Source organism: Cupressus sempervirens, chromosome 3, assembly GCF_028749045.1.
Source record: "Cupressus sempervirens isolate cs-2001-9-10 chromosome 3, ASM2874904v1, whole genome shotgun sequence".
Lineage (NCBI taxonomy): Eukaryota > Viridiplantae > Streptophyta > Pinopsida > Cupressales > Cupressaceae > Cupressus > Cupressus sempervirens.
Genome location: NC_143120.1, coordinates 168,286,938 through 168,311,664, shown reverse-complemented (window position 1 = coordinate 168,311,664; position 24,727 = coordinate 168,286,938). Strand labels below are relative to the sequence as shown.

At 37.0% G+C, this 24,727-nt stretch overlaps 1 protein-coding gene across 4 annotated transcripts in view; it reads right to left on the bottom strand.

Moving 5' to 3' along the window:
• LOC149565300 (uncharacterized) overlaps positions 1-24,727 on the bottom strand; it is a 135,779-nt gene that overhangs the window by 10,100 nt on the left and 100,952 nt on the right. For 2 of the 4 annotated variants that reach the window (XM_089818831.1, XM_089818832.1), the window contains exon 18: positions 18,182-18,397. The exons of 1 other annotated variant lie outside the window; for it this stretch is intronic. In XM_089818831.1, coding sequence (XP_089674957.1) covers positions 18,182-18,397 — 216 coding nt within the window. The remainder of the gene's footprint in view (positions 1-18,181; positions 18,398-24,727) is intronic. One more of the 4 variants, XR_016362031.1, reaches the window with a different exon arrangement.

Below are 24,727 nucleotides of genomic sequence, written 5' to 3'. Positions count from 1 at the left end.
GTTACAATTTCAGGAGTTGGCACAAGTCAAGTAGGGGGGATCAATTGAGACATATATTAGTGAATTTCAAAGGTTAGCTGTGTTGGTCGCAAATATTTCAGAGAAGAGGTTAGTAGTGTTGTTTATGGACGAGCTCTCAGATCCCTTAAGGGGTTGGGTCAAGGGGCATGACCCAGCTACATTACAGGAGGCTACTAAGAAGGCTCATGACTTAGCACCTTCTTTTACGAGCAGATTTCAAGAAGGATAAGGAGGACAAAAAACATTTTTACCGGGATGCTCAGCCAAAAAGGGATAATAAGTTGGATAATGACATCCTGAATGAGTAGCACTACAGAGGAGAACAGAATTCCTGAGGATGAGAATTCATTGGCACGATTAATGGGGGCTCAGAAGGCAATCACATTTAAGGTTAGGAGTACTATCCAGGGGCAAAAAGTGATGTCACTTATTGACACTGGGACTACACATAATTTCATAGATGCACAAATGGTACCCAAGAGAGGTTTACAAACCAAGGAGCATGTTGGATTTAGGGTCATGGTGGCGAACGGTGACAAATTATTATGCACTAGGAAGATATCTAACCTTCATATAAGGTTTGGAGATGGTTATGAGTTGGAGGATGAGTTCTATGTAGTAGACATGGGAGATTATGATATCATCCTCAACATGACATGGATGGCCTCACTAGTTCAGTTCACACTCAACCTAACAAAATTAAAGATGAGGTTCCAGCATGAGGGTAGAACTGTTGTACTTAGAGGACTTTCAGAGGGGAGTTGCAAAGCAATCTCCTTGAGGAGAATGTAGAGACTGTTTCGGCATGGTGAAGTAGAGTGGGTGGCAAAATGTTTCACTTTTCCAGCCTTGCAGGAGCCACACATGAAGTCATCCACTAGATATCCAAGAGATACTTCATAGGCATGCTAAAGTTTTTGGCGAGATTCCGCATGGGGTTCGTCCTAATAGAGAGATAGAGCATGTTATTGAGCTCGAGAAAGGAGCCAAACTAGTTATGATTACTCTCTATCATCATCCTAAGAAACACAAGGATGAGGTAGAGAAGGTGATTAAGGATTTATTGGAGATGGGGCATATCAGGCCTAGTAAGAGCCCCTTTGCTTAAACAGTAGTATTGGTAAAGAAGAAGGATGGGACGATGTGCATGTGCATCAATTACAGGGCATTAAATAAGAAGACTATTAAGAATAGATATCCCATCCCGCAGATAGATGAGCTAATTGATGAGTTGCATGGTGCATGCTTCTTTACGAAAATTGATTTATGGTTAGGGTATCATCAAATCAGGATGAGGGTGGAGGACATTGAGAAGACAACCTTTCAGTATCACTATGCCACTTCAAGTTTTTGGTTATGCCATTTGGGCTAACTAATGCCCCTAATACGTTCTAGAGTTGCATGAATCAAGTATCCAAGGGGCAGCTTAGGAGATGTGTCCTAATTTTCTTTGATGTCATTTTGGTCTTCAATAAGACTTGGGAGGAGCATTTACAACATCTTGAGATGGTGTTGTCCATTTTGGAGAAAGAGTCACATATGCCAAGGAATCTAAGTAAGAGTTTGGTTTGACTGAGTTACCATACCTTGGGCATATCATCAACGCTGATGGACTTTGGGTAGATCCTAAAAAGATTAGAGCTATTATTGATTTGCCTACTCCTATGAACCTCACACAGCTTAAGGGGCTCTTTGGTCTCTGCGGGTTTTCTAACAGATTTGTTAAGGGATTTTCATAGACCGTTGCACCCTTGACAGACCTTACTAGGAAAGGGGCCTTCCTATGAACAAGGGCAACTCAGGGATGCTTTGATCATTTCAAAAGGGTGATGTCGTCATGTCCAGTATTAGCTCTACTGAACTTCACGAAGCCATTTGAGCTTTATTGTGATGCGTCAGGGGATGGGATTGGAGTAGTCTTGATGTAGGAGAAGCATCCCATTGCTTTTGAGAGTAGGAGCTCCATGGAGTGGAGAGGAGCTATTCCATCCGTGACCAGGAGAGGTTGGCCATTATGCATGCATTGGCCAAGTTTTGGTCCTACCTAGTTTGGGGGAAGTTTGTTATCAACGCTAATCACAACAGCATCAAATACTTCATGAGCCAGCATGACTTGAATGATAGACAATAGAAGTGGATTATGAAGTTGCACGCTTATGACTTTGACATTGAGTTTGTCAAAAATAAGAAGAATGTTGTGGCAAATGCTTTATCCAGGAGACCTCATGTTTGTGCTCTAACTAAGATTACAGGAGACTGGAGAAATAAGATTACAGCAGAGTATGTGAGGGATACTTGGACTTATGGAGTGATTGCAGGCACCATACAGGATTATCGTTATGTGGTGATGAGCGGATTGATCAAGTTCTAGAATAGGATATATTTGATTCCTTCATCACAGTTTAGGGAGCTAATACTTAAGGCATTACATGATGCACCTACAGCTAGACATCCAAGGGTCTTTAAGACCTACAGGAAGATCTATGAGCAATTCACATGAAAAGGGCTCAAGGATGATATTCAGAAGCATGTCAAGGAGTGTGCAGTTTGTCAGCAGAATAAGGGAGAGCACACATATCCTACAAGGTTGTTACAGGCTTTGCCCATTTTGAATGGGAAATGGGAAAGTATCTCTATGGACTTCATCGCCGAGTTACCATGAGTACAGGGGAGAGATTGCATCTATGTGGTAGTTGACCGAATGATTTGCTCACTTCTTTGTTATTCCATCGACCTACACAGCAGCACAGGTGGCCGATCTTTTCTTCAGAGAGATATTCAAGTTACATGGGCTACCTAGTTTCATTGTCAGTGATTAGGATAGTAAATTTATGAGTGCTTTTTAGCACGAATTGTTTGGGTTGTGTGGCACAGATCTTACACCTAGCACTAGTTATCATCTGTAGACAAATGGGCAAACAGAGATTGTGAATAAATGGGTAGAAGGATATTTGAGGAATTATGTGACTACACAACAGAAAGCTTGGGTCAAATAGCTACATATGGGAGAGTAATGTTATAACACCACTTATCATATGTCCATCAAGATGACTCCATTCATGGCATTGTATGGTTATGAAGCACCTAGCTTCATGGCTCTAGTTTTGGGGGATAGTAGAGTGCCCAAAGCCAAAGATTTCTTGCAGGATTGTCAGGATATCTTGACGGTGCTCAAGGAGAAAATATAGCAGGCTCAAAACCAGCGTAAATTGTATGTTGATCAGCACTGAATAGAGTGCAGCTTTGAAGTTAGGGATATGGTTTGCTTGAGGCTACAACCATACAGACAGTCATCACTCATGAAGAGCGAAATCAGAGAACTTGAAGCCTAGAGTTTATGGTCCCTACAGAGTGAGTCGCAGGGTGGGAGAGGTTGCTTAGGAGATTGAGCTTCTAGAGGGTAGTCGAGTGCATAATGTGTTTCATTTGTCAAGGCTTAAGAAAGCCATTGGTCATGGGATTGCCCCTTCTGCAGAGTTGCCACCATTGGATGAGGAGGGGAAGCTCGTCTTGATTCCTGAGGCTATTCTAAATACCAAGGAGAGGACTCTGCGGAACAAGGTGGTTAAATAATATTTAGTCAAATGGAGAGACTTGCCAGAGGAGGATGCTACTTGGGAGAGTGAGCAGGTGTTACAGCAAATAGGACTAAGATTGCTTGAGGGCAAGAAATTTCAAGGGGGGCAGACTATAATGTCCCCAGTTTAGCAGTTGTCCAGTTGTGTGACCATTAGCCTATTTTTGCATGGTCCTAGAGGCTAACGAAGAGGTCAATGGGATCTTGAGATGTTTTGGCCTAGTCATTTCCAGCTCAGGCCAAAACGGAGTTAATTTATATGGTGTTGGGCAAATTTACTATTTTTAGTAAGTCAGCAAGGCAAGGGCAATATTAGTGATTGGGTTTGATGCTCCTCAATGAGAGCTTTCTGACGAGCTATCATTCATATTATTCCGAGCCCAATTACTATTTTATTTTAATGCCTGAAGTTTTTAAAAGTAATATTAAATTAAATGTGAAAATAACAAAGTGTTACTTTAATATTATTCATGTTGGGTTGTGTGTTGGAAAAGGAAAGTCCAAGGGAGACATAAGGTGTTATTTTATTTTATTTTAGAACACTTTATCTCACAATGCTTGTGAAAAGTGGGTCGACCCTATCAAGTAGAAATTAAAAAAAGAGCGTGTAGCCCTTCTTCGGCAGGTTGAATATGAGAAGAAATTGGTGTGAGTTGCAGATCCGTTCTTGGCATTAGAGGACATCTATTCTCTCTTGTGACATTCTAGACGTCATTCCCTTAGGGTTTGACCTTTGGAATCCATTGCTATCAGCTTCACTATCAAGCAGTTTGGTTGCATGTCCAGCTACAGGCGGATTTGATATTTTGCTCATATCTTCTTTACTACTTGTCTAATGCTTATGCCGCTTTGAGGGAATGATTTTATGAAGGTAGTGGACTGTTTGAAAGAAAAAGCACTGTAGCAGCAAGTTTGAAAGCATGAGCTGGAGTATTATGACAATTATATTGGAGTAATTAGAGAGTTGATAATCTGCCATGTATTTGATTTAATTAAATTCTGAAAATAACATTTTATCGGCAGCAATTCGTTGTCCACTTTGCATATTATTGTAGTTTCTTTCTTGTTTATGTTGTATGATTCCTATTCCATGCACAAAACACAACAAACAAGTAAACGTTTGATTTCCGAAGTTATAAGGGGTTTAAACATTAAACGGAGAAATAAGAAGTTGAATGCAAACTGTTTGACATAATTCCTTTCAGCAGTTGGTTTAGTTTTTTGGGGAATTCAAGGGTGCCCATTACATTCTTGCATACCCTACAAGGGACGTTGTCCCAACACCACTAGCGTCAACACTACCAAACATCTATTAGTTATTGGGATTTGTCAAAAAATCAGAAACTCGATTACAATGAAACAGTGACAAGCAATCAAGATAAAACTCCTGATTTACTTACACAACTTGCCAAAACTCTCTTTAGACGAGACAGCTTCTACATATGACTTCACCAGAGGAACTTGCATTGTAAATCATTTAGAGGTTGAACTTATTTTTGGTCTATGATATGTAATAAACTCTAATTTTGATTTATGTGATGGAAATTAGTAACTAGTTCAACAACTTTACTAATATGGGTGCTTTCAAAGAATATTTATGTATTTTATAATGTTAATAAAATTTCTCAAGTCCCCAATTTATCAAAAAAATCGGTTCGTTGAGTTATTGCTAATGTAGGATTTCGAACTATGATTTTCACAAATCTACATTGTTTTTCAACTAAGTCTCTTGATGAGTGAACATGGGAACAAGTTTCAGAGATGGAGGGATCAAGCGCCTATACTTGGGTACGATAAGGGGACAATGAGATGTGTTGATGGGATTTTTATGTTTAGGTTTTGTGATATAGGGTGTTACAAAATAAAATACCAAGGTTATCCTCTACTGATCAAAATTCCCTACATGCTAAGGATGCAAGAAAGACCATAGATGATTTCCAATGACAACTACTCAAATGATATGACGATGAAAGTACTTTTTTGTGTGTTGCACAAAATATAAATAAAGTAAATGGGAGCAATGGTTTAGGAGAATACTCTAATCCTAAGAATTTGAAAGACAATGTCTGTTGAAGTGATATTTACAACTCCACTTCGCCAAATTGAACTACACAAAGGGTGCAATCTTCAAGGGTTGTACAAATGATTTTAATATCGCAAATAAACACCACGGAACAATGCAAATTCAGCAAGTTAACCTTCCACATATAAGCGCAAGACAAAGTAACCCGGGGAAGCGTCTCCCTCGAATTAGGTCTCAAAATAGTTTCTGCTTGGTTATTTTCCTTAAATGCTGCAAATTTTGACTTGGAGACCTTTGATTGGCTCATGGAGGTGACTAGCTGTTGTGTCAACATGTTAGGGTGCTTTCCAGTTCGATCATTTCGTAACCAACATCCAACTTTCATTACCTTTTTTGAAGTTATATCCCTTTCTCCATTTTCCCTTCCATGAACTTTCTTGAGAATTCACCTTCTTGAAATGGATTAGACTACCTTAATGATTTTGTCATTCTAGAATTTCTTCACACTAGACTATGTGGCTATGGTCTTGGATTTTTGGAGGAAATTCAATATGTTACAATATTCCTTCTAGACATAAACTTTGATCTTAGTGGTCATGAACCTTGAGTGATATTTAGAAGACTCAGATTTGCCTCGGGCATCTAGATTTGGCAAAAACTCAGCAAGGACTTAGCATATTGAAAACCAAGAAATTTAAAGATTTTTAAAAATTTAAAACTTTTTGTACGCGGCATTTAACAAATTCACATCAAAGACACAATAAATGAGATAAATAGAAGCTACTTTCAATAAATACACAAGTTTACATTTATCACATAACTATACATGTGAATTTCTTAAAGAAATAAGTTAAACTAAATAACACATTCAAAATATATTAGTGTCACTATCAAATGTCTACAATATTCGTGGAATATGAAATTCATTGAATAAAAAGTTCAACACACACCAAATAAAAGCTAGAGCCTGGAAGACTAAGGCTCAAAGTAGCCTATATCAGTGAATGCAAGCAAGCAACAAACTTGCACAAACAATCAGCAATCAGTATTTGAAAGCCAATCAATCTATCGGTCTAATTCCTTAAACATAATATTCTTTTCTCAATCCTTTTTTCACTTTTCCTTGTGGTTGAGAATAAATAAATGCTCCTTTGGGGTTTGAGAGAAGGCAATAAACACAAAAAAGTCAAAGAAAATTATTACTTTTTTTAATCATTACTTTTGTTTTAATTTATACTGTTGACTGTCACGTGAGTCTTGGGCCCAAGACTTTGCAAGTAAGTTGAGTTTGGATGACTCGGCGAGTCAGCCCAAACTCGGTCCGACTCAGCAAAGTCAAAGTTCAAGGTCAGAAAACCATGCAAGAGTCGACTCATTTCTAGACTTGCAGTCTTATAACTATGCATTGAATGCCTTGAAATGGATTGCTTGAAACTTGGATGTCTTCAATACGGGAATTGAAATTTTGGGACTTAAATATCTTCCTTGAAAATTTTTAAAGTAACTAAGATCGTATCTACAAATGTATTTTTATTGCCATTGTAATTGATGATTTCCAAATGCAGATTTGGATCACATATATGTATAATATGAGAGGAGACATGTCTCTTCAAGAGACATAAAGAGACATGTCTCTATGGTTAATCACCATTTAGTTTATAAATAACTATATGCATAACTTATCTTTAACATATATATAATATTAATATATTAACCATATATCTAATATAATATTATATTATTATATTATTATATAATGATATATAATACATATTATATTACATATACAATTTATCTGACAAACATAAACACAGATTAGTATATCAGATAAGCACCATTTACTTCTACTGATGCTAAAACATTAACACTCCCTCTTTAGCAAGGGAGAAGTAATACATCATTAAATTGCTATCAATAATCAGTGAAATTAGATAACAAAATCATTATGTAATCAACACAATGTATATTAGAATCTCTTAGCAACATAAAATATTTCCTATGATCTCTACTTGCACTTAAGCAATGTCTAGAGATGTCCATGACACACTCATGATCTCTACTTGCACTCAAGCAATGTCTAGAGATGTCCATGATAATTTGTTACTCATGATTTCTACTTGCACTTAAGCACTGTCTAGAGATGTTCATGATAACAGGCCTATCATTTGCAAGATCATCACCTTACAAAGATTACCTTCTGTTTGTTTGTTATCATGGTGTTCGGTAGATTCCGGCCCAAAGAACTATGATAACAGGCCTATCATATGTAAGATCGTCACCTTACAATGATTACCGTCTATTTACATATGCCAATGAAAGATCGTCACATTTCATTACATATCTGAAACAACAATTATATAACCATATATATATTGAAATTAAATATTCAACATATGAAGTTTTACCTTTGAAATATTTCAATTCAACATTTCCCTTTAGAACTTCTCCTCATAGAGAAGATATCATCCATAAGATATTGCATCTCAAAATTTCTCCCAATGAATATTGATCCTGGGTTTTCAGGTCCTCTTGTTACTTCCTCAGAAACTCTCTTTTCCCAAGGATGTTTGTCAAACTCATCAGTCCCTCATGATATATGTAGGAGTAGGCCCATCAACATCATGCAGTCACCCATATGGATTTCTAGACTCCCTCTGAGTATCAATCTTCTATGCTCCAGCATTGCCTTCGGAGAAGTGTCATACTCCCTCTTAATGTAGAAGAATCTCATAATCTCAATCATCAAAAATACTTGCATCAGGAGCCACGCTTTATCCATCTTGATCATCAAGGTCTTTGGAACTACTATCCTTAGATTTGGTCTTGTACAATATTTGGTAGCATATTGAAGTACCAACCTTCTTTTCCCGTAAGAATATCCTCAAACATAAAGGAAAAGATCAAAGCAAATGACCCTTATAGTATGTATAGAATTACAAATAAAAAAATAGATAAATGTAAAAGATATAAGTACTTATCTGCCCGTGAGGGTCATGGAACATCTCCTTTTCTAAGGATGGTTCAACTGGGAACGAAACATTATCTATTATTCCCCCCCACAATGTAAAGTTACCACTCTTATATTAATGAACACTTTCACATCAAATTTGACGACTTCTTTCTAAGTTTCAACTTGCTCTTTTCATCCATTGAAGCTCCAACCATTCATTAAGCTTAATAGTAGAAGCTAACATAAGCTCGTCCACAATACGCCAATATATTGATTGAGTATGATTGTGTCACTTGAATGACTCTACAATTCATACGTCAAGTATCATTTATCATTTATCATTTATCATATATTGTAGATGATTAAGATCACATAGTTGCACGAATTAAAGTCCTCTTGACTGTTACAATTTATCGATCATTAAAGATTCTATCACGACATGGTTTACTCTCTCTGAATCAATATGATTGAGATCACTGAAGATTGATTGAATCACATCACCTATGTACTCTCTCTCTTTTAAGGTTGTCTCTAATGAAATGTCAGACTCTCTCAATCACCATCTTCCTGTAGTAACAATCTCAGAGGACAAGATCAAGGCACATAGCTCATATAGATATATAAAATAAGAGGGACTACAATAGATTAGATAAATAAAATACCCAAGAATGATCAATTTAATAATGTCAAATTTATCAAAGCTCATTATTAGATAAAACTATGTTAATGATATAACAACCTTATATAACTTATTTCATAAGAATGTGAAAAGAAAACTTTAATATTGTTCCTTACCAAAATAAAAATCTCACTCTACTGATCATTCAATGCAGGACTAGAAATGTGTTCACTTTGAAAAAATGATAGGAATAGGCATATTGTCCTTTCATGATCTACTCCATAATTAATGTTTCATTTATTTGTGCATTTCCATGTCTCAGTTAAATTAATATATTCCAATAGTTCCAGCACTTGATCTCATTTGGAAATTGATCGAATTTCCTATCACTTACGCCTCCTCGTTCCTCAGTCTAGGATCTGGGATAATGTAAAATTCTCATTCTTACATCATTGAATTAATTTTGCATCACATCAATTATGAGAAACTTCTTTATGTTATAATAGATCTTGTAACCTTGGTCTATTTGCAATGTGGGAAGATGCAATAGAAGCGATTGAGCCAAGCTTTCAGCTTAGTTTCAGCACCTTTCAAATGAAGAGAACAATTATGATGAGCACTGTAGGTAGGAAGTCTGAAAAGGTTATAAACTGTCATCTAACTGTCATGCCAAACATAACCTCTATCCATGATGTAACTCTTTTGTTCATCGATGCTGAATTGTTTAGAGAGTTTGGAAGAAGTTTATATACTAATCATAATGGTTGACCATTGTATTTCAAACACGTCACTAATTTGGCAAATTACTGTCATAAATGGCAGATTACAGTCATCATGATTATGAGTCATCCTTTATAATTAATGAAATAACGATTCACTCCTGCGTGGAACATCTGTTGTCTATTCTATAAATTCTAAAGATATTGAGGAAACTGTCGATTGCAACTGTTTGGTAACCTTGCATGTTATTAAATACTTCCATATTATGCTTGTCGTTACTGTTGTCACGACCTTCCAAAAGAAATTTCCTTATAAAGCCTGACTTTCATATTGGAAAACCATATCTAAATGAACTCTCACATTCGCAAACCATATTTGAAAAAAAAAAAAATTTAAAATTTTGGAACTAATGTTCACATATAGAAGACTACGCCGCAATCTTTTGTCAAATTTTTCCCAGCCAACAATCTTTGGTAAATAGTTGTTGTACGTCTGTCAGTATTCTGTTGTATCATCCCACTATTACTATGTGAATTTGCTATCCATGAGTTCACTTAAGAATATTTCTTCTATTCCTTGAAGGTTTGCCTGCTTTTGTGTTTGATGGCAAAGTCATTCTTCTCTGCTATCTCTACTCTTATGACAACAACCGTATTAGTGGCTTCAACCAATTCTAGTTATCACCCATCTATGAAATGGACTTCCTTTCTCTTCTTCCACGATCACAACTTATTTTCTTATTTCTGTGAATCTTTTAAATCTGCATGTCTTAGACAACCGTTCCGAGATTATGCAGTCTGACTTCACACTGTATGACAATACATCTTTATTTGTTGTATAACGATACTGCTTCTTCTTTGTGGGAAATGGTACAGTTATTTGTTAGTACTGTTTTTGTGTCATGTCACCAATAAAATGTCGCTTCTTACTGCTAGTTGACTTAGGCTAAAATATATTATCTCCAACTTTTGCATTGTTCAGTATAGATTCCTTCATCTCTCTCAATTTATTAATATCATTCTCCCTAAATTTCTCCTTATCCTTCTATGACTCTTTTGACATGTGCCTTACTTTGGTCTTCCCTTGATCTTCCCATTCAACAAGTTATTCACTACATTTTACTTCTTCTCTTTTCTTTTCTTTTTGTCTCACCTTATAAGGTGTTGCCAATTTATTATGATTTAATCCTCCTTATATCCACATCAATGTTGTCTTTGACCAATTGTATATCTTTGCCTTCTCCATTGCTTGCTGAATTCCTTTATTCGGAATTCTCTTCCGTCCTAGTCTCGTCACGATTTAGATTCTCATCAATGCAGAAACAGTCATTGCTGCTGACAAGAAAATTAGGTAGCACTTATGGAATCTTATTATTGTTGACTTCTCCTTACTAGGCACTGGTTGAAGATCTTTGACTTCTCACTACTTATTCAGTTTTGCCTATTACTTCTTGAGCAGTCATCTTGTCCACTTTGAGTGGTATGTATGCATCCTCAGTGTCCTTTTCTCCTCCTAATTCTTCTGGGATGTTTTTTCTTCTGCTGGTCATCCAGAAAGAGACATTTCCTGTAAAAGAAGCACTATAGCATCAAGATGCTCCTCCCTGTTCATGTGATGCCAAATTTGATGCTGACTTGATCTCCATTCATTTGTATCCCTATTCCTTTTCTCAATCTTCATTTCTATCTGCTGGAATAAGAACAGAAGTCTAAACAATGTGTTTGATATTTCCGTCTAACTGTATTTCCCCGAAATGAATATTATAGCCACTTCACTTGTCATATCTCTTTCGAAGTTTTTTTTTTCTTCTATTACACTTAATAATCCATGATGTGTGACTCCCTTTGTAGAGATGAAAATGTTAATTACTTTCTTACATTTGCAGCCTATGCTCTGATACCATGTTAAAGTAACTGAGATCGTATCTGCAAATGTATTTTCATTGCCATTGTAATTGATGATTTCCAAATGCAAATTTGGATCTCATATATGTATAATATGAGAGGAGACATGTCTCTTGAAGAGACATGACGAGACATGTCTCTATAGTTAATCACCATTTAGTTTATAAATAACTATATGCATAATTTATCTTTAACATATATATAATATTAATATATTAACCATATATGTAATATTATATTATATTATTATATTATTATTATTATATAATGATATATAATACATATTATATTACATATATCATATATATATTATATATATAAGATATATAATGCATAATATATAATATACATTATATTACATATACAACAAGATCCAACGAAGCTATAGTGTTAGCATTTGGGGGGGTGGGGGATTGATATGTACGAATTCAGGTGAATTGAAATCTTCAAGGCAAAATCTACAATATTACATTTATGTTAGTCCCTCATGAAAGGAAAACTAATTCCATAAAGTTGAAGATTGTAATCAGTATGTAACGGCATCTGCCATACATCAAGTGGCTCAACAGTGTCCTCAACACAGGTGGCAAAGGTGTTGGTGTTTTAGGGGGCTGTTTCCTCCAGTCTTGGAAACATCCTTATATAGGGGAACTTGGCATGTTTTGGCAATAACCCAAGTCCATGAAATAATGCAAATCTATAACTATTTCTCTGCAACATGAAGTCTTTACCAATTCTTGAAAAAACTAATATTGAACCTAATCAATCTAAATGATGAGGGCTATGCAATTATCCAATATTCCACAAAGTTTTTGCACTTGCTTTCCCTCTTGCTCTTGCTTGTAGTGAACCAATCAAAATTGGCAAATGTTCTCAGCCTCACTGCTGCATTCTTAACTACTTAGGTGTCTCATGACCACAAAACATTAACATTAGTGATACTAGTGCAGACATTGAAAATCTATTATTTTGAAAGAAAATGCACCTTTTGAGCTAAGTGATATGGAAGATGCCAAGGCATATTGTGCACATTGAAGAGACATGATAGCCTAAACTAGGGGGAAATTTGAAGATGGCTCTAAAAAGTGACAGTTGGAAAATATTAGAGAGCATTCCCCCATAGTCCTTTCTGCGGTAGCCACTATCTTTTACCATCAAAGTAACGAGAATCGGAATTGGATCAGAATCGGCAAGGTCAAATCAAATCATGAATTGGATCAGAATTGTGTTTGTATAGCACATTTGTGGGTTGAAGATTATCCAAGTTCTAAACGACTTGTTTTGGATCACATTGGTGATTGAGCATATCTTTTATATCTTTTATTATGCTAACTCGACTATTACACCTTTTAGATGTTTACTCTGTGTAATTGTGATGAGATATCATTTTATAATTGTGAATGTGTGTGAGATATGTAATGTGAAAGTATGCGAGGATGATATGAGCAGAGAGAGATTGTACTTAATTTGAACTTTGTCAACATTGACAATGCAATTTGCCAATTCTTTTATAATGGACTTCTTGTCCATCTTGATATAATTGTAAAGAGATCAGTGAAATCGATTGAGCATCGGATTTGAGATTTAAATGTGACCAATGTACTTTGGGCAGTGTGCCTTGTTTATTTGATTGTAAGCCTTTGCATGTATGTGCAACTTTTCTATATTTTTCATGTTCCTAACCGAACAGTACTTTTAACAGAGTACATCATCTTGTGCGTTAGATCCCCACCAAGGTTTTCCCTTGTTGATGTTTGGTAGCTTTAGTCAAATAAACCTATACATATAATATATGAGATAATTTCTAGATATGTGTTTCATTATATATGAGATATAAGTTTATTATTATGAAAGAAATTAATATAATAATGATACACACACACACATATAGAACTATGATTTTCTATTATATTAATTAGCAATTTAACAAATAGACATGTCCCTTCATGCGACATGTCTCTTCATGGCTTATACTCATTATAAATTAAGAGTTTTCTGCTTTTGGAACACACATACCAAAATTAAATGGCAGCACTATTACATTTGCAGCAATCTCTAGTTCAAATGTAAGTATATAAATTCAAAGAAGGCAATGAAGCATGCAGTAGGTCCCATTTTAGCAAAAGCCCATGTGGGCCTATGTGAGGCAGCATTACAAATATTAATGGGAAAGCATAACATTTTCCCACAACAAACGTGCATATGTATGCTCACAAATAGTTTTTGGCAACATAATTGTGCATCTATCTTAGTCAACACCCATTACGAACGATCGGAAGGAGTTGATAGCACAGTCAGAGAGGAGAGATCGAAATAATATAACCATATGAATACGATAGAGATACAAGGAGACTTATTAATAACTCTTCGCTACTAAAGAAATCAATGTTCCTGAAACATGGAGATCGTAAACTTGCCTATCGAAATACCTTTTCTTATATAGTCGAATATCATAAATAAGTAACTAAGGTCAGAAAGAGCACTACAAAATGGTTATTAAAGGAGATTACATTTAAAACTACTTTTTCACTTAAGACTATTGCTAATATAAGGTTTATAATATTTATAACATTTTCAATGGTTAGCACATAATACTATCACATCTATTCTTCCATTATCGCAAGATATGGATGCAAATAAGGATATATCGTAAGCAACGAATGATACTAAAAATAAAGCGGTGCGCCAAACAAGGATTCTAAAGGAGTCCATAAACAATCAACAAACCCGACATTGAATACATAGTTTATAGACAAGGGTTTCTTTAATGATGAGAACCAAAGGTCACATGAGATATCATTCATGGTCGGCCACAATGTGCAGACCTTAGCAATATCATTGTTTTGATCGGTGTATTGTAGATATCACTGAATAAAACAAAGGAATTATCTCACATTTTCCTTGCCCAACATTTATAAATTTTTGAAACTGTGGAAAGTCCAATTATAAACTAACCTCAACAAACAATAGAAAGCAACTAAGACAAACCCATCAATCAAATATGTGGTGTGTGGCAAACATACCATTGGCACATAACACCACAACACTCACATAGTACGCTAGTTGACAGGGGTCAAACCCCATTAACAAAGACCGCCTATCGTGCAGTACAGTCAAACAAAATATACGTGAGACATGATAACGTAAAGGGGTCGAGACCCATACAAGTGTGAGGAAAACAACGAACTAATTTTTGGGACTTCTTTGGATGCAACTTTTTTTTGTGTTCTGATTTTTCGAGACCAAAAAATGTTATTGTTTGTACTTACATATTTATAATATGCTCGTCAAATGTTACAATTTTTTAATAATTAAATCTTTTTCTTTATATATGTACATGCACACACATATATATATATATATAAACATATATATATATATATAAACATATATATATATATATAAACATATATATGTGTGTGTGTGGGTGTGTGTTTATTTTGATAAATAGCAATATTTAAAATTTAATATTATTTTACTTCATATATAATCATTCTACCATAGCTTTAACTTTTGAGTAAGACAAAAAATTAAGGTAAAAGTGAACTTGTTATTTATTAGATTAGACTATTATGTTTATTTAGTTTATTATTTCAAAATAATTATTTTTAGTATATTTAGATATTTTCTAAATTAATTTATATTTAAAATTTAATTTTTTAAATTTAAATGGCAATATTGTAAATATAATTATAGGTCATAGCTCATATGTTTTTTTGTAGATTACAAGTAGTTATACCAACTTATAATTTTGAAGTTATGAAAATCTCCTCCAATAACGTGAAATATTTTGTTAAACATGTGTATATGTTTTCTATAAATGTTGTATTTAGTTATGTCCATATCAAGGGCTTTCAATAATAGTTTTACATGTATGCAAATCATATTCATATCCATGTCCATGCAACTTTGGCCCTTGCATGTCAAGGATGCCCAATCTCAAAAATGAATGTTTTTTTTCCAACATGGATGCATTTGTGTACCACACAAAAAACACTGTCAACAAGTACAAGGCTCATCTTGTTGCAAAGGGATATTCACATCCAAAGGGATAGACCATGCGAAGATTTTTGTTCCTATGAAACAAAATGCCTCCATTCTTCCATATTGCAAAACCATCAATAGAGGAACATCTCTATATTGGGGGGTATCCTCAGTATATCCAACTCAATGTAACTCAATTTAACGTGATAAACCATAACCAAGTATTGATTTGAGCACAACCCTAGCACCATGCTTGGCATTCCAAATGGAAAGAAATGCTTCTTATTATCCCTAATGCCCAAACCCCAACAAGAAAATCTCTCTTTTTGGGCAGTGTTTGTGAACATGTTATCCTCAAGATGGCCAAGGGAATTCACAAACATCCATTGATTGTCTAACAGACATCACAGCATCTCCATGCGCACAATAGAAAACTCATTAAATTAAAAAAGGCAGCACAAAGAACAAGTGTGATGTTAAAATGTTGATATTTCGATACTTACGGTGCTAATTTTATATCAAATGGGTGTAGTCACCCTTTTAGTCTCACCATAGTTCAAAATATCATTATCAGTAACATATTACTAAGGGTAAACAAAGATATCAGAAATATTAGAGATAAGTCAAAAACTTATCCAAAAAATATCCGTAAAATAAAAACTTGCTTAAAATTAATTATAAATGCATTTGTTTGCACAATATAATAAGGAGATGCATATAATGATTCACTAAATAAGTACAAAAACCAAACAAGATGATCTAGATATATACAAATGCAAATAGGTTACAAATGGTTAAACTTAAAGAACAAACCAAGTATATTAGAGATGCACCAATCTATTTAACAATTAAAAAGTGATGTCGAAGAATGAAACAAATATTTAATAAAGAACATATGCATCAATTGAAAGTAAGGCAAAAGGAAACATACAAGGTGCTAAGGAAAAGTTCTCAATAGTATAAAATGGGGACGCATCCCACCCCCCCCCCCCCCAAACTAGGCCATCTCAAAGACGGGGATGTGCCCGAGATAGAGGGACAGCTCTCGACATTTCAGGCAGCACCACTTAGAGCGCAACCTCCGCCAGAGATGACGAGACATCTTTGAGATGTCAAGACGTCTCTGAAATGGCAAGATGTCTCCTGTGTGTGCGTGCGGAAGGACGCTATGAAGTCTCCTTTATTGTGGTGGGATGCGACGAAGTCTCCTTTATTGCAGGGGGACGCGATGGAGTCTCCTTTATTGTGGGCATAGGGGACTTGTAGCTTTTGTTTGCGTTATAATATTATATACTTATTTTGATATCATGATTCATGGCTCATGATACTTATTGTAATCATCTTTACGTCATGACTCACATGATCATTGATTAGTTTTAGATAGTAGAATCTAGATACTCATACTATTGATCTGAAGACTGATACGTAGACTAATATTTGTTGATGTTCATTGTTTGCTTGTCATTTGATCATGAATCATGATGTTCCAGTTCAAAACTTCAATGCAATGTTCAATTTTAATTTTCTATTGTTTAAGTTTACTGTTTTTTACATCTTTATATGATTATATCAAGTTATGTTGTATAATCGTAGTATATATTTTCATAACTAGCATTTTAAGTACCATATGTAAAGTATATTCACCCCTGCCCATCCCCCATCCCCAAATCAAGGCCCCTCTGTCCCCCCGTCTCGAAAACTTGTTCCCCCGTCCCCCCGTCTCTTCAAGGCGGTATAACTATGGTTTTGAACCATTCAAACTTCTTCTTTTTTAAACAATGTTTTCAATGTGTCTATGGTACTAAAAACGCTTACAAAATTAGGCTAAATTCACCATTGTCTTAATTGAATCCAATTCAAACAAACATTATATGGATTTATGCTTATACTTTTAACTAGATGCATTTTAATGTTCCCATTTTTATAAAAATTATTTTATTTCCACTTACCTATGTTCCTTTGGCATATTTAATTTATTTGAATTGTATACTTTCAATTAGTGATTTTGATATATTAATTGACTAGAAATATTACCCACTAACCCAAAAATCTGACTGCAATTACAAAACCTGCCCTCCCATCCACAAATCCCCCCATACTTGAAAATTTGAACTTGGAAAATCACTGACAAAGACTCATATGATGAGCATAAGTCTTCAACCAAGATAAGAGAAATATAACTAGGCATTTCAAAACATCAGATCTCAATAGGCCACATATGAAAATTTTAGAACAAATAGTTTTAAAATTTAGTACATTTGTCTCTTAGATACATAATTGTGTTGATTGTAAAGCAATACTAATATGATAACGCAAAATGAAAGCATCAAGTAATAGAGATACAATGCATAAAGTCATTATGACACACAAAAAAATATGTTACCTGAGGCTGTGTGTGTTTAAGGCAAGCAACCAACAACGGCCATACATTGTTCATAGCAGGTAGCAGAATGTTACCATCCTTCCCTGCATCTGCGTGATTTAGGATATCTTTAAGTGTTAAAAACGAATACTCATTTGCCACCCACTCAATTGCTTCTCTAGATTCTTTTTCTTTAACTAGTGCTGCTTCTATTATAGAAAGAATGGTAATCCCGTTCTGCAGCAAATTTAACCATACATAAATTATCCCTCTTTCATAAACAAGGGTTACATCATAACTCTGCAACCCCTCTAACAGCCTATGCTACAAAATAGAAAATTAGAATATTTTACATCTTATTTAACAAGATTGCAGACCAAGCATAAAGTGTATAAATAAAATAAAATATCTCAGTAACATAATAAAACAAAATCAGATTGCTTTCCTTCCTTTCCATTACACATTAAGTAAAACAATGTTCAGTTTTGATATGCAATAGTTGCTCAGAATTTCATATCTCTAAAAGAACAGTGCAAACAAAAATTTGATTTTCTCATTTGTAATGAACATTTACTTTCAAATAGTTGTTGTTTAAAAGCATTTGCTTACAAGTTAAAAAATCTCATTTTTTAGTTTCAAAAAAAACAATTATTAATGCATATCTTCCTTAACAGCTCCGTATAATGTTTGTATAGAAGACTGAACCAAGGAAATCACAAAATGTGCATTGACAAGTTGACGCATATGGTGTCATACCACTAGATGAAACCATAGACAAGATAAGATAAGATAATGATATTAATGTCCAACAAGAGACCAACAAAGGGTCCAAGGGACTAGAAGATACAATAGTATTACAAAAGAACTAGCAAAGAAAGTGAACAACAGTAGACGAGAGGATTAAATATCCTTTCTCGGTGAGAAGTCGTCCAACACCGAAGGATAAGGCCTAGGGCGACCAAGGGAACAAGCTCATCTCTGGGTACCGCTAGATATAGGATGCTGCTGTCTAGTGAAACCACGACAAGGCCTAACAGATGTGGTATGGCCGGAGATTGGTGTAGCTAGCAGCCGCTTCATGCCCTTGGAGGGGAACATCGGTGGGAAAAATGTGGTGATGAGCAGATTTGAGGCCTGGCTCTAAGGAAACATGAGTTATAGAGTGTGGTCGCAATGATGCGAAGTCTCTCGAAGGTAAAACGCTAAACATAGCTATTTGGAGTAATCGAAAATGTCGAAAGGGATCTACACTCCTTGAATCAACAATGGAACCTGCCTTTGATTTCATAGTATATAGGGCACCGGAAGATGAAGTGGATCTCAGTCTCAGTGCTTGACAAGCTACAAAGGCGGAAAATCTGGCCATCTCCGCTCAAATGATAATTTGTCTCACACCGAAACCAATGAGAGATGACTCTAAAAGACCCCAGAGAGATGCAAAGGGTGTGACTCAAGCGCCTTCTCAAGTAGTCAGGAAGTATAATAATCCCATCACAGATCTCAAGAAAGTGCTCAAAATAGAAGGCCATCCACATTCGCAAACACCCAGAAGCGTTAATCCAGGTTGTGGTGATGTACTGTCTACATATGTGTAGTCTAACATTCCCATTCAACTCCTGCTATGAGGGGAGATGGGTGGGAGCATCTAGTGCGAACTGGTAAGGCAGGAGACGATCAATATCGATCCCGATCGCACCCAAAAATGTAGTGGCATGTGTATACCAACAACAAGCCTTGGTCGACAAATCAAATCTGGCAATATCAATGGAGGAGCAGTATGCAAGGTAGGAGTATCTATGGTGACCATTCGTAGAGTCCGCAAAGCCCCTGAGGTAGTAAAGGAACCGGATCAAATCGAAGATGGCACTAAGTCTGAAATGGTAAGCATCGAACTCAAGCCAAAATGATACTATACAGGGTGTACTAGTGACATCTGATAACTCGACGGAGGAGAAAAATCTTGATCCACTCAACTGAAGCCCAATCCAAATCAAGAAGAGAAGGCCCCCAAACCACAGAGAAATATAAAACTATTGGTCTCACTAATGAGTCCATGAGAGATACTCGGACTCATTGTCCTGAAAATGATGTCGGATGCACTATCTCTCTAGAAGGGTGAGGAACTCATCCCCTTGGCAACCCTGGGCAAGTGGGTGGGTCTCAAGCTAAAGCAGGGACCACAGAAATTTACCACAAGATAAGTGTACAAAGAGACAAACTCAATTGCCTAACCCTGGAAGCTAAAGTGAAGATGTGAGGTCTTTAGACAATTGAAGACCATAACCCAATTCTTGCTCAGGTTCACAACGACCTACCTCTGGTCATAGAAGCCGTTGGTCATAGAAGGAGGCCAACCCATCAATGAGCCTGTGGAGCCCCTCAGGAGAGGAGGCTAAAAGGACCGCATCATCGGCAAAGAGAAGAATGGAGATTAGAACCTAGTGTAAGTGGCAACCATCACCAAGGAGCGAAGCCACACTGGGGAGAGAGGGCAGCCTTGCTTCACCCCAATGGTGCTCTGAATCCGATCGAAAAAGCCCTCTGGAGCTCTAAATCTACCGACTACAGTCTCATAAAGTCGCATAATCATTGTAGAAAGAATATCAAAAATGCTAATGTTTCTGAGCCTTTGGAAAAGGGGGCCCCGAGGAGCTAAGTGAAAGGCCTTACGAAAGTCGACAAAATAACAGTAGACTTTCCTAGTGTGATCTCGAGCTTACTTGATGATAGTCCGCAATATCAAAATGTGATCCATAGTCTGGAAGTTAGTACGGAACGCATCCTGTCCGCTAGCACAACACCCTCTACTGTTAAGTTGTCCAAAAAGAATGGTATTCAAGAGTAGTCAGGACTATGGCATAGAGCTTGGCAAAGGTATGCGCAATCATAATGGTCATGTAGTTGTCGGGGTCCGAAACCAACCCAGACTTATAGATTACATAAATCAAATGTCTCAACCATTAATCTAGGAGCTCAGTACAAACCACACTGTTGAAGAGCATCGGAAGAAAGTAGCTCAAGATCAGGATACTGAGTTTAAAAATCTCTACTTGAAATCCCCCTCTTCATCGACAACTCTTTTGCATCTCATGAATCTCACAGCCTCACGAACCATAGGAATGAAAAGATGGCAGTGGGCGAGGGGGGTAGGGTGGACAGGTAGTTGGTTAGGGATATCGTAGAGAGCAGAGACATTAGACACCAAAGAGCGCCAATCAAGGGTGGACGGTGGGGGAGGGTGGTAGGGGAACAAGGTACACCAAAATGTTTTCAAGCGACGAGCAAGAATGGGATTTACATTGCAAACCCACATACAATCGTTTCTTGTAACCAAGAAGACGGTCATATGAGGAATGCAACTAGTTATAGGAGGGGGAGTGAATAGAGAAGGACACACGTAGGGAGCAGTGGAAAGATTAACAGTTGTCGTCATACCATTAGTTCATGGGGTAGGATTTTCGACTAGCAGGACTGAGGGGGAAGGGAGAAGTGTGATGGGGGATGGAGAGGAGGGCAAACTCCCAAATACCAGTAGCTAGAAGGTCAAACAAGGACAAAGCCTGGGAGAAATCCGAAAAGCGGTCAGGGGGAGAGGTCGTCTAAGGTGGAGGGTGAAGATGAAGCAGTCACACTCTGAGAAGCAAAAAGTGGTATGGGCCATAAAAGTATAGGCAAGGGATGGAGTGGGAAGGGTGAGGGTTGGGGAACGAAGTGGCTAATAAGGCTGAGGATGGAATGGTCAGCCAAAGGGGGGCGAATGATGGAGAAGTGGCTAACCGAGGGGATAAAGGAGGCTAGCATCAAAGCATAGTCGACATTACTTGCACCACCACAATAGGGCCAGCAAGTGAAGAGTTCGGAATCCAAGAAGCAGGGGAGGTCATTCAAGATCTACAAATTAGAAGCCTCACAAAGCTGGATGAGATGATGACCATAGCATTAATGACGCCGAAGGTTGTCCTGAGAGTGGCGTTGAAAAGCCATATTGGGAAGATCGGTCTCCCAAGTACAAGTCAAGTTCAAAGTGCAGTCATAGAGAGGGGTTTAAAGATCTCTAATCCGTGCAATAAAGTCACCCAAAATGATGATGTTACCGAAGCTTGAAAACTTGGAGATGCACTCATACAAATCGGAGAAGGGGTCACCATCCATCGGACTATGAATGGCATAAGGAGAAGTGGCCAACGGAAAATAATAAACAGCTATAAAGATGTCCCTAAGACAATGATGAGTGTGGCAAATATGAATCCACATAAGTCAAGCCAAGGTGTCAGAGTGAACCACAAACATAGCATTGATGAGGTCGTCTCTGATCAAACAAGCTACAACACCAAAGCCACAGACACCACCCGTTGCCGAAACCTCCTCTTTGCAAACAACTAGCCACTGATAACCGAAAAATCCTGGGAGAGGGCGAACCTGACTCATGAGTCTTTGTGACAACCAAAATGTCCACATAATCAACCACATCCAAAAATAGACCAGGTAATGACCAAAGATTGCCATTACCATTCCAACAACTGACATGAAGACAACTGGAATCTTTTCCATGCAACTGTTGGCAAGACCGTCATTTGGCTAGAGGAGCCGATATCCCTAATAACAACTTTGAGGTTTCGGATCACCACCAATTTCTCGGCTTGTCTCACCTTACTAACCAATCCCTATAATGTCTTAGCTCGGCAACCTGTGCTCTAGTAAGGTCTTCATCCAAAAGATCTTTGAGGGAAGAAGGAATAGCCTCCTCTTTGATCTACGAGCCCGTAACCTATCGGAAACTGAGAGGAACCGCAAAAAAAGGGTACCATCTAGTCCCACCCAACACTTGTCTATAGTGATATCTAAGATGCTTATCTAATTTAGGAGAAAGGACAGCCCAGCTGTCATAGGATCAGTAGTGGAACTAGGGAGGCCCTGGACACTAAGGTTAAGTTCACGGGCACGTCTCCAACACTCCTCTGTAATCTGCCCCTCGACAATCTTTTCACACCCACAAAAGGAGCAGAATCAGGATTGGTGCAAACAATGCCTATGATTTGGCCTTCTTCTTAGTCTCGAATAGAAGAGAAGTGTGTTTTACCACAAGTTCATTCCGTTCTCTCGAAGCGTCAAGATCTCCCTGCTGCTCTATGACCATGTCAAAGTGGGTTTTGATGTCTTTGTTTCAGACAATAAGGGTGGCAGAGAAATTACTTTAACGAGTTGGAATCTACATGTACTTTAATAGCCGTGATGGTTTCTGAAACTGTTTGGACTGTATCTCTCAAACATTGTTTCTCTAGCTCCATTTTGATCAGTCTACCATACAGCCTCTGGTATGTTAGAGAAAGCGCAGGGATAGCACGGAAGTAAGAACAGATAAAGATCCAGGCATGACAGGAGACTCAGAGGTCCCCATGGGGAGGCTAGCAAAACAGGATAGAAGGACCATGGATAGCATGAGTAGAGGTTATAAGGAAGCAGCAGTAAACGTTGGAAAGCTGGACTACTGCAAAATCGCCAAAGCTTGTAGCATACAAATTCAGGGTGAAGAAACAACTAGATGAAATAAGATTAGGATCACACGCATCAACAGCAGATACATGAGTGACAGAAACCTTACAAGAAACAACAACAAATAACAGGATCAGGATTATGCGCATCTACAGCAGAAGAACGAGTGGCAGTGACCACTCCAGAAACACTCATTGAACCAGACCCTGAAAAAGCTCAAACAAGCTCAAGCAAGCCTGCAAAAGAGAGAGACCCAGCAACACACAAACCAAGTCACGACATATAAGTATCAACGATTGGAAAAGCGCAAATTCGCAACAGCAGTAGTAGTTTGATGATGATCTATCCACACCCACAATTCAGATACGATAAGAAATATTACTTCAACTCGACATCTGTAGCCCCACAAGTGCAGTAAGCCTTGCAAGCCTACTGCAGTAGAAGAAATTCCATGAACGAGTGTAACTCGAAATGAATACTCAAAGATCCTCCTAAGTGTGTCCTCTAACAGTGAAAAGAATGTCAATCGTGAGGAATTTGGTCCTCACAAACCCTTCAAGAATAACTCTCAAATATTTCATTGAAGATCTTGGAAATTTATTGACATATTTGTCAAGCTCTTGTTTCTCACCCTGTTCAACAAGAAATCCTTGGAATAACTACAATATTCTGAAGTTCTTGGCCAACAAAGTTTTGCCAGAATAATAAATGCTATCTTACAGTTTGTTGCCCGATAAAACCCACTTTGCATAAACTGTGATTTATTGTGTGTATAAGCAATGCTATTTGTCTATCAATCTTTCTCATTTTTTTCTTCAATTTTATTTCTGATTTTTAGTGTTTTACAGAAATGATTTTTGGGGATTCTGAACAAGCAGCAAATTTAAGGACTTTTTTGTTCTTTTTTTTGGAATTGAGGCTAAAATAGCCGTAACAATCAACAGTATGCGACGCACATGTCCAATCCAGTCCGTTGAATCACTCCATGGGCTCTCTATTGTATGTCATCATCCTCTTCCTTGGTATAGTCGACTGTAGGTAATGCTTGTTCATGCATTTTGTCATATCTCGGGT